General features: G+C 40.8%; 1 protein-coding gene across 1 annotated transcript in view; it reads right to left on the bottom strand.

The window, feature by feature from the left end:
* LOC136624508 (zinc finger protein 585A-like) overlaps positions 1–10851 on the bottom strand; it is a 44455-nt gene extending 33604 nt beyond the window's left edge. Inside the window, exons 1-4 of the mRNA XM_066598494.1 lie at positions 10360–10851; positions 10213–10277; positions 8455–8557; positions 4641–5840 (exon numbers count right to left, since the gene is read on the bottom strand). Of these exons, the coding sequence (XP_066454591.1) occupies positions 4641–5840; positions 8455–8557; positions 10213–10277; positions 10360–10507 (1516 nt within the window). The 5' untranslated portion in view covers positions 10508–10851. The remainder of the gene's footprint in view (positions 1–4640; positions 5841–8454; positions 8558–10212; positions 10278–10359) is intronic.
* Positions 10852–12274: the final 1423 nt, after the last annotated feature.

Raw genomic sequence — 12274 nt, 5'->3', positions numbered from 1 at the left:
CTTGCGCAGTCTGCTCTTCTGTTCTGTTGAATGGGGCCGCTCCAGCGTGCTCGCGCCGCACAGGTCTTCTGCGCATGTCCCTACTCTAGCAAGACACAAAACAGGCAGCACAGGACACCATTGACACAACAACACATTAGGGTTCACATGCCAAACACACTACCATATAGAACAGGACTGTTCACTCCTCATGTCTAGCCCCCTGTTCAGACATACAGAACTTGACACTGTTCACACCATATAAACAGAACAAGGCTATGCACACCTAATGTCCGGCCACATGCCAAACACTGGACTAGCCCTGTTAGTCCACTGTTCAAATGCATAACACAAGTACAGGCATGCAAAACCAACAAACCCTAGAGTGAAGGGATACCAGCTTCCTCTTGCAGAGGGGGGATATTTATCTGCAACCAGACTGGTGGTGATTGGCTAGCAGGAGAACACCACACCCAGCCAGCTCAATCATTCCACACTTGTGAGGCTGTGCTGCTAGAAACCAATGTAGCACAACAGATCCGAGCCAGCACAACCTAACAGTACCTTTTACCATAAAGAAAACTCCTCCAAACCATGCACGTGTACAGGATTTATCTAAAGAGGCCCTGACACCAAGGCAAAGATGGCAAAATGGGAGAGAGTAATGAATAGTACGCCTAAAAACAGGACCACTGCGCCTTACACAACCGGTCTCAGTCCCAGTAGCCTGCAAGTAAAACAAGTCTAAATGAATAAAATTAATTTTCAAACTTTAAGGAATGCCCTTTGTGTGATATATATATATATATATATATATATATATATTACACACATTTACTGAAATAGAAATACACTCTCTTCTAGGCTGGTCTGTGTCAGGGAGGGACAAAGTTGTTTCATACTTTTCTTCCCTGCCCTCTCCTTACATTACCTAGCTCCACCCCTGGTGTGCTTGTCCTCTGTTAGAGCATTTCTTTCACACTTCATATTCAGCAATCGAACAGTATACATACCATATAACACAATATAATTTGCACAAGGGTCCTTCACACCCCCACACACAAATTCACAAAAATAACAGATCCACATTATTTATGATCAGAATAGACAAATATTACATCCCCATTCTCTTGTGCAGCAAAATATAACACATTTTCACTTCACAAATCTTTTCACAGACAAGCAAGCACATTATAGCACAGAGCCCTACACTTTAGAACTTACTTCATCTCCCATAGAACAAAGAAAACTTATCTAGACAATTAATAGAACTGTATAACAAATTTCACTGTCAATTTTCAATAAAAACCTTCATCTGCTTTAATGAGCAAGTAGTCGGGGCACGTTGGATCTATTGCATGTGGGGGTGCATGTTGTCTGTATCCACTCCTGCAGCCTGTTAATCATATGTTGCAATGGTACTATGTGAAGACTTAAGGCTGGTTTACATGGGCAGATGATCGCTCAAAGATCGCTCAAACAACAATTTGAGTGACAGCTTTGAGCGATCATTTTGCATAAATCATTGGTATGTGATCATTGGTATTTAAGTAGCTACTCAGCTACCTAAATACTAATTAGGTGTGCAAATGAAGCCTTCCCTGAACACAGTTAATAGCCTGGGGCTATTATCTGAGTTCAGATCCTTTGTTCTCCAAGGGGAAACAATGCTATCAGCACTCTCCCATGGAGAACTACTGATAAAAGTGAACAACGATTTTTAGGTTGGACTGAATTAATGATCAGCCAGCTTTGCCCGAAAAGCAGACGATGGGCGCACATTTACATGCACCGATGATCGCTAAAACGATTGCCGATTAGCGACTTTTTTTTTAAGCAATCATTGTCTGGTGTAAATGGGCCTTTAGGCCTTAGTCACACGGGCGTTTTTTCGCGCGATTTGCGGATCGCATGACGGATGCGCATCCGCAAATCGCGTGACCGGGGCCCAAAAATCGCCCGAAAATCTGCTCCTAGCCGCGTTTCATTAGAAACGGGCCGGAGCTGTCCAGCGCATTGCATTCGATGGAGCCGGCAATACAGCCGGCTCCATTGAAAGCAATGCGCTACGGGCGAGCGCGGGATGAATTGTTGAGAAGGGCTTAAATATATAAGCCCTTTCCTGCAATTCATCCAGAAATGTGTAAAAAAAAAAAAAAATATATATATATATATATATATACTCACCTTGTTCCGGCAGACGGAGTTCATGAATTCATGAATGGGTGTGAGTGAGACCTGCCTCTGATTGGCTCAGCGCTGAGCCAATCAGGGGCAGGTCTGACTCACACCCCCTTCACACCCACTGCAGGCTGGCCGCGCTGAACTCCGTCTGCCGGGACAAGGTGAGTATATATATTTTTTTTATTTTAACACATTTCTGGATGAATTGCAGGGAAGGGCTTATATATTTAAGAGATCCAACACCATCACATTGGTTTTCTGGGCCATTAGATTTTCCATCTGGCAAGCTTAGCCCACGAATCCAAGGCTCGCGTAGCCTCATTTTACGTCACAAATCAATCAAGCATCAAAAAAATTGGGGCTTTGTCTATAGCATCTCCTAGACAAAGTATCCTCTTGTAGGATTGTTTGTGGCGGCTTTGTTGGCAGCACTCTTCACTAAGCTCCTAAAGAACTGTGCCAGTGGCAAACGCTGTATGCATGTTTTGAGCATGCATCAGCATAAAATCTAAATCTAGGACATACATCTATGATATGAGACATCACCAACTGGGCTACACCAGACCGGCTACCGTGCATACCTTGCGGGACCTGGTCTTATGTAACCTATTCCATGAATCAATGTGGTGAATACTTTATACTCTCAACGAACCAACATTTGAGTTCACCGTAAAGTCCACACTCCTGATGAACTGCTAATATCTCGCGGAGAAACGCGTTGAGTCAAGAATTTCAAATCTATACATTAAAACAACATTTCCTAACTAAGTTTATTAGAGTGCAATACAATTGAGTATCATCAAAGGTTTTACTCCAATGAGGAAATCTTTTTATCTTTATCGGTTGTGAAGTACACCATACTAACAGATAGCCTACGTAGCTCTCATATTGAATTCGTGACAGAGAAACATTCTATAGAGCTATCAGAAAATTTTACGGAGTACTGTCCAACCCCGAAACATAGTTCTTTGCTTTGAGTGAAAACACACATTCTCAACCCACATTCTTGCTATCGTACACGTGTCGTTTTGTGTGTATACACTCACTGTACCCCTCCTCGAGGGATTTTAGAAACTATTTGTCGCCCACGAATGTCTTCTTATTTTAAAATACCCAATAAAGCTTACATGTTTTAATTTATCCTAACTGTGAAGGGTATGTTTACTATGGCAAGTGATTTTTGTCACAAGTCAGACACTTGTCCTACAGTATAATTGTTCCCTCTGCGTGACCCTAAAAACTCAGTCTTCACAGGGCAGGACCCACCTAAACCACATACACAGGTGTTTCTTCTGCGTGCCCCTAAAAACTCAGGCTTCACAGGGCAGGACCCACCTAAACAATCGGTCCCTCGTCAGGGATAGGGAACATATTACCAGTAGATTAGGGAACTTAGATCATAGAATATCCACACTAGGACAATTATTCAACCTATTGACACTATTATGGCCTTCAAACACATTGGGTTACACATTCATTCAAACCCAGACAACGAGACAGCTTGTTTGACAGGGTTCTTTGTCATATAAAATGAACCAAATTTAGACCTTAAATGAACCACTCAATATAAATGAACATACTTACCTAACTTTGACCAGACAGAATCACAGAGACACAATGAGGGATAAGAATAACAGTTTCTTACCAGCCAGCATGGTCCTGATTATGGGTCTGTGCATTCTGTCCGTTCGAGAGTAAGTCGGATCAGAGGTTCTGGTCACTTAGTCCCTGTTCAGGCGCCAGCTGTTACACCATAGGCCGAGCCCTTTCTGATTATCTTAAGCAGGGCTTCAGGTATATTCATACTTGAGAGGTATATACAGAGAGGTGGCAAATGTCACCAACAAAATTACTCCTAAGTTTACATGAAAATATGAGTCAATTGTTATTAGGCAAAAGACAATAGGACAAGTTAAACAATTTATTTCATCACAACTTATATGTTAAATCTTTGATACCTCATTGTATTCGTGTTTTGTCTATTACCCTTAAAGTTTCAATAAAAATCTTTTGAATACAAAACATTTCTCACATTCTCAACATGAAAATGGCTTCTCCCCTGTGTGAATTCTCAGATGAGTAACGACAGTTGATTTATGCATAAAACATTCACCACAATCTAAACATGTAAATGATGCATAAAACATTCACCACAATCTAAACATGTAAATGGATTTTTTGCCACATTCTGAACATAAAAATGGCTTCTTCCCTTGTGTGGGAATTCCCATATTCCTAACATGAATGTGGCTTCTCCTCTGTGTGTTTTTTCTAATGTTTAATAAGAACATATTTATGTGTGAAAAGATTTCCCATATTCAGAACATAAAAATATCTTCTCTACCTTGTGTGAATTCTCTGATGTAACACAAGACTTGATTTTCGGTTAAAACATATCCCACATTCAGAACATGAAAATGTCTTCTCCCCTGTGTGAGTTCTCTCATGTACAGCAAGATGTGATTTTTGTCTAAAACATTTCCCACATTCAGAACATGAAAATGGCTTCTCCCCTGTGTGAATTATCTGATGTAAAACAAGACTTGATTTTTGGTTAAAACATTTTCCACATTCAGAACAAGAATGGGGCTTTTCCCTCGTGTGAATTCTCTGATGTAACACAAGATTTGACTTTTTGTTAAAACATTTCCCACATTCAGAACATGAATATGGCTTCTCTCCTGTGTGAATTCTCTGATGTAAAACAAGACTTGACTTTTTGTTAAAACATTTCCCACATTCAGAACATGAATATGGCTTCTCTCCTGTGTGAATTCTCTGATGTAAAACAAGACTTGATTTATTGTTAAAACATTTCCCACATTCAGAACAAGAATGGGGCTTTTCCCTCGTGTGAATTCTCTGATGTAACACAAGATTTGATTTTAGCTTAAAACATTTCCCACATTCAGAACATGAATATGGCTTCTCTCCTGTGTGAATTATCTGATGTAAAACAAGACTTGATTTTTTGTTAAAACATTTCCCACATTCAGAACAAGAATGTGGATTCTCCCCTGTGTGAATTCTCTGATGTAACACAAGACTTGATTTTTGGTTAAAACGTTTCCCACACTCAGAACATGAATATGGCTTCTCCCCTGTGTGATTTCTCTGATGTAACACAAGATTTGATTTATTGTTAAAACATTTCCCACATTCAGAACATGAAAATGGCTTCTCCCCTGTGTGAATTCTCTGATGTAACAAAAGATTTGATTTTCGGTTAAAACATTTACCACACTCAGAACATGAATATGGCTTCTCCCCTGTGTGATTTCTCTGATGTAACACAAGATTTGATTTTTGGTTAAAACATTTCCCACATTCTGAACATGAATATGGCTTTTCCCCTGTATGAATTCTCTGATGTATCACTAGATGTGCTTGTTGGTTAAAACATTTCCCACATTCAGAACATGAATATGGCCTCTCCCCTGTGTGAACTCTTTGTTGTTCAACATCTGTTCCGTAAATTTTATTTTGTTTAACATTCTTCAATGAATCAGAAGATGAAACATGTTTAGAAGGATCAGAAGATAGATTTTTGCTGTGAAGGGCTGAGGGCATATTTGGGATAATAGCCGGCTTTTCATTTGTATCTTGTATGATACCAGGATCTTCCACTTCATAATCTGTTGATATCAGATGTCCTTTGGAGTTTCTAGTTTTGTAATCTGGCAAGAATAAAATGAATTTTTAATATTTTTGAATATAACATTACAATTATACTAATAGTTTATGACATTTGCATATAAATTGTTAAAGGTTTTTCCCATTTACATGAGCCACAATAATTTGTGGAGCGCCTAATCTACTGACAGCCATCCTAATGGACAAATTATTTTAGCCAATAAGCTTATTTGTTGTGTTTTCCCATGCGTTGACGTTTAATTAGTACATACAGCCGGAGCTCTCAGCTGCTGATCTTATCCACGGCTCATACAGCTAGTAAGGTTACAGAGCACAGAAGCTTTAAGAAGAAAGTATCACACATTATTCAGGTTGTCCTGCACTGGACAAACAGTACAGGAATCACAGAGAAGTGCAACGTGTTTTGGAGTGTTTATAGACAGATTCACCTCCTTTTTCAAGCGTGGAACTAATAGATATAAAGCCTCTTACATTAAAAGCGAACCTAGAGGATCACTGGTGCCTGCAAACTCCTCATCCAAGTAAGTGCATCCTCTATTACTTTGTAAACTTTTCACTAATCACTAGGTGAATTGCTTACAGGGGTTGTCCCGCGCAGAAACGGTTTTTTGTTTTTTTTTAACCCCCCCCCCCCCCCCCCGTTCGGCGCGAGACAACCCCGATGCAGGGGTTAAAAAAACAAACCGGAGAGTGCTTACCTGAATCCCGGCGGTCCGGCGTCTTCATACTCACCTGCTGAAGATGGCCGCCGGGGTCTGCTCCCTCCGTGGACCGCAGCTCTTCTGTGCGCTCCATTGCCGATTCCAGCCTCCTGATTGGCTGGAATCGGCACGTGACGGGGCGGAGCTACACGGAGACGGCATTCTGCACGAGCGGCTGCATTGAAGAGAGCAGAAGACCCGGACTGCGCAAGCGCGGCTAATTTGGCCATCGGAGGCCGAAAATAAGTCGGCACCATGGAGACGAGGACGCTAGCAACGGAGCAGGTAAGTATAAAACTTTTGATAACTTCTGTATGGCTCATAATTAATGCACAATGTTCATTACAAAGTGCATTAATATGGCCATACAGAAGTGTATAGACCCACTTGCTGCCGCGGGACAACCCCTTTAATATCAATGGATGACAGAAACTCCCATGGGCGCAATGACAGATCTCAACAACTCCACGCTGAACTGTTGAACCTTGACATATTGATTTAATCTCTTCAGATGCAGAACAGGTCGGACAGTGCCGTCCTCCTTGTGAAGAGATTGGAATATAACCCCCTGCACTGTTTATGGCGAAACAGGGACAATTACAACCTTAGAGGAGAAAGTGTGTATCACATAAGCCAAAGCATTGCACTATGAAGGAGAGATCGGAATTTTGGAACTGAAGAAGCAATCTTTGGGTTTGTAGAAAACTATATGGCATAGCTCGAATAGATAACCTTCTGAACATAGATGTCTGAGCCATGAGTGAGTTAGGTCCCCTTGAATAAAAAAAGTCGTCACCCCACTCTGATTGCCTTGGTTCTGAACAGCCATATGCATAGAAGATTTAGTATAGGCGGGCTTGGAGTATAGTGGCCAGGGACACCAGGACGGGCGCAGTTTGTAGGAGAGTGTTTTGTTTTGGACCGGCAAAAGAAACAAATCTGGAGCCTCTTCTTCTGTGCAGAACCACACGTGACTGGCTTTGTTTTCTGGTAGATGAGAACTCTTACCACAAATAGCTTTAGAAACATTATTGGCTAGTCAACTGTCTCTCATAGGGAAATCTTCATACTCCCCAGGAATATGCCACCCCAAGGAGCATCTGCTAGGAAGCTTGGTATAGGTTGACTGGTTTTGTTGGGTGGGTGGGTGGGTTGGAAGTGGAGTAAAGAAAGTTGGCTGCAGTGGTGGTGGTAAAAAGAAAGAGGAAGGAAAAGAGGGAGGAGAGAATACTTACCTCAGTGGAGAAAATACTCACCTAACTACCATAGACAGTAGAGCTCCGAGACTCTGAGCTAAAACTGATTAGCTGGCTTCTGCAGGAGGTGTATAGCTGGGAGGAGAAACTAACACTTTTTTTTTTGCTTAGTGTACACCCTATAGTGGTAGTAGCTATACCCATGGTTTTCAACTGTGTCTCCCAATGCAAAAGTCGAGAAATAAACAGTGTTTTTTTATTAGGATTGTAAAAATCTAAAGTAAAATTAAAAAAATCTACAAATTGGTATTACTACATCCATAAAGGTCTACTTAGGTCTCCATCAGAAAAAAATAAAATAATGAAAAGCTATCAAAAAGTTTTATATGTTCCCCAAAATGGTACCAATGCAAACTACAGGTCACCCCACAAAAATCGAGCCCTCACACAGTCCTATCAATGGAAAAATGAGAGACAAAATGTAATAAAAAGCAATCAAAAAGTCGTATGTATTCTAAAATAGTACTAACAAAAACTACAAGAGGTTAATATGGATTTTTTAAAAACTGCTATTGTGTGCGGGACTGATAGTTTTAATCCTAATGTGACTTAAAAGGTCCCCTAATTTTTGTTTGAGCAGCGTATTATGAAAAAAATTCTTAACATTGTTTTTGGCTAAATAAGGCAACATTCAGCAGAAAACCCTGACAACACAGACTCTTCTCTACATGTAGTCTCACCTGGGGGGTCATCTGTAGGAATCCCCTCCTTACACGGCTGATCCCCCCTCACATGTGTCTCTGTAGCATCAATAGGGATCGGATCTTCATCCGGATTCACAAGCTGTGAAATAAATATGGTAAAAGTCATCACACAGTTGGAGAAGTCGTGTGGAAGGTTTTATATGGCCAGAAAAGGTCATTAATTAGTATGAGGAGCCGGAATGACATGACAGCAGTAGTGATCTGGGCCAAATAGCTGCAGGTCTCCTGTATAACTCCAATCTGTTGCTTCTTTATTCCAACCAGAAGTCTCCAGAACTAGAAAAGATGCAGAGATCTAATGTCTGTGGTTGGCTGTAATCCCGCCATCTCCAGCTTTCTCATTACACAATTATATATATATATATATATATATATATATATATATATATATATATATATATATGTATATATATATATGTGTGTGTGTATGTGTGTGTGTGTGAAAGCCCTCACTCACTCACTGACCAGTTCTCTAACTTCCCGATGTCATACAACCATGAAATTTGGGATGATCATTCTTTAGGTCCTAAATAGGAAAATCAAAGGGGTCATGGTAAGTGCACCCCTATGTAATGTAACTTCTCGGTGTCGTACAAGCGTGAAATTTGGCTCAAGCATTCTTTAGGTCCTATATGGGGAGAGTGGAAGTGGTGGCACATTCTGCAGAGGGACATCGGTACTTGCAGCCTGAGGAGAATCTAACGCTCCTCTATATGTATACATATTTTATTCCTCGGTTACTCTAAGCTAACCTTGACATCATTAAATTTTCCGTGCAAACAACATGTAAACACCTGGATCAAATTAAATTGGGCATGGCCGAGCCTATCAGTTAGTATACATATAAAGGGAAAGCCCTCACTGACTAAGTAATTCTCTTACTTCCCGATGTCGCATAAACATGAAATTCGGCATGACCATTCTTTAGGTCCTAAATAGGAAACGTAAAGGAATCACAACTCAAAAATTCAATGCTAAGTGCAAATGTATTTGCACACCTGTGCAATGTACCAAATCTAATTCTCTAACTTTCTGATGTCGTACAAACATGAAATTTGGCAGGAGCATTCTTTAGGTCCTATATAGTAAAAGTATAGGGGTCAAAATTTAAAACTACAATGCTTATTGCAAAAATACTGGCACCCCTGTGTAATGTACCAAATCTAATTCTCTAACTTCATGATGTCGAACAAACAAGAAATTAGGCATGACCATTCTTTAGGTCCTAAATAGAAAAAGTAAAGGGGGTCACAACTTGAAAATGCAATGCTAAGTGCAAAAGTATTGGCACCCCTGTGTAATGTAGCAAATCTAATTCTCTAACTTCCTGGTGTCATACAAACATGAACTTTGACAGGAGCATTCTTTAGTTCCTAAATAGGGAAAGTAAAGGGGTCACAAGTCAATTATTCAATGCTAATTGCAAAGGTAAGTGCATCCCTATGTAATGTAGTTTCCTGTTGTCGTACAATCGTAAAATTTGGCGCAAGTATTCTTTAGGTCCTAAATGAGGAGAGTGTGAGGGGTGGCATATTCTGCAGAGGGACATCGGTACACGCAGCCTGAGAAAAATCTAATGCTCCTCTGTGTGTATACACATTTTATTCCTCAGTTACTCTAAAGTAACCTTGACTTCATAAAATTTTCCGTGCAATATATAATTAGACTGAACACAAGACCTTGTCAGCCATCCTACTGACCAGAGAGATTTCATGAGACCTTCTCTCCATCTACCTGATCATCCTGTGAAAGAGAAGGATAGGGACACCTCTCCGCTGCTGTTCTCTTACTGATTCTACCTGCAGAAAACACAGACAACCACTGACTTCATTCTCTACATACCAATAATAAAGGCCGTGTGGATTTAGTCCTGTCTATTACCTGGTAATGGGGGGGACTGGTGGTCCTCCATCATGACGTCCTTGTACAGATCCTGGTGTCCTTCTAAATACTCCCACTCCTCCATGGAGAAATAGACAGTGACGTCCTGACACCTTATAGGAACCTGACAACACAATGATACTGTCATCACCCAGACATGTTATGCCGCCATAGCGTTACTGAATAATGTCCCAGCATTCCCAGCAGCGTCACCTCTCCAGTCAGCAGCTCAATCATCTTGTTGGTGAGTTCTAGGATCTTCTGTTCATCGATCTCCTCAAGTAACAGGGAGTGAGGTGGAGGCCCTGTGATTGGACTAAGGGGTCTTCCCAATCTATCAGATACTGGGGCCTGACAGTCGTCACTAGAAGTCTTCTTCACTACCGTGTAATCCTGTTTATGGGGAGATACATCCATAAATATCCCTGCAGACATTCCCGGAGTCCTTCATGTCTCCAGTTATGTCCAACAATTAGTAAGATTCTCCTCACATCTGTGTTCATCATCTCCGTTGTTCTACTCAGTCACCGGAGCAGAAGAACAAAATGATCAGAGTTTTGGTTCTGTCAGATGACAGACAATAATGACCCCCAACAACCTCCAATTGCCTTATAGTAGATCTGTTGGGTTTCCGTCATTCTGCCAGAACAACCGGCTCTATTATTTTCCTGGAATTTATGATGAATCAGCAGTAAATCCTCTGCCGTAGATGTGACCAGAGACTGACATAGATAAGAATGATGGAACGTGACGTCATCCCCAGAATCTCTCACCTCTCCTGTAAGCCGGAAGAGTATCTCTAGGGTGAGGGTGAATATACCCTCCGCCATCTTGTCCCGGTTCCTCTCCATTCTTGTCGGGTCAATCAGGAAAATGATCTGCTATAGAAGATATCAGCTGAGTATCCTGAAAGGGAAGAAGAGAAGACAATGTAACCCCCCCACCCGCAAATCTCTGTATTATAGTTGATTCAAAGACAGCAATGAATATGCGTGTTTTTAGACGGGCGATTTTTAGTATGATTTCTGTGCGTTGCGGGATGCACACAAATTGCACATGAAAAGAGCCCATTATTTTACATGGGTTAATTTACATGAGCCATTTTTCTCTTGAACTGATCGCAGAATGTCCTATTTTTGGGTGATACTGCTTATTATTTTCTTTATAACAAAAAAAAAATTTGCACCACCATCGCATGCTGTACGGTGTTTATGCGAGTGCACCGTAAATGTTCTGTTTTTCTATTTTACTATTTGAACAACATGCTATTTTAACACACGTGAAAATCTCATGTGCAGCGATGCCTTTTTTTCACAAAACACACATCGCACTCACAGGTAAGAATGCAGATTAAAAGTTCAGTATTGGATCAGTCTTGCACGCGCCAATATAAGTACGGTCTAAGGATACATAAGCACAGACATTTAAAAAGTTGTGCGCGAGATTCTCAGACGTAACAGTGATCAGTTAACACTTGGCCATCCCACCCATGTGCATCCGATGTGCGGGACACTACATAGTGATGTACTATTATCAGCTGAGATTCGGACAAGAACGGGACATGCTGCTATTTTTTTTCTTGGACTATTCATCAGAATAAACAAAAAAGTATATGTGAATTTACCCCCATCAAATGAATGGATCTGAAAATGAATGAAAAAACGTCGTTGTGCGTGTACCCTAAAGATGATAAACACAATAATGGGATTTTTACCGCAAGATTTATTGACCCGAACTCAGAGGATTATTGGGACCTATGATGCTTTGAATTCTGGTCAGTAAAACTCGTGGTTGGACTGGAACACACGTCCGTATCACAGACGAGGAAATGTGTCCGTAATATCCTCAGCTGAAACTTGCCTTTAAGGGGGGTTGTCACAAAAATTTGTTTTTACCAACTTCTGCACCCCACGTA

This window comes from Eleutherodactylus coqui, chromosome 4 (assembly GCF_035609145.1).
Source record: "Eleutherodactylus coqui strain aEleCoq1 chromosome 4, aEleCoq1.hap1, whole genome shotgun sequence".
NCBI classification, from domain to species: domain Eukaryota; kingdom Metazoa; phylum Chordata; class Amphibia; order Anura; family Eleutherodactylidae; genus Eleutherodactylus; species Eleutherodactylus coqui.
Note: the sequence above shows the minus strand (reverse complement) of the source record. Positions and strands in the feature narration are given on the sequence as shown.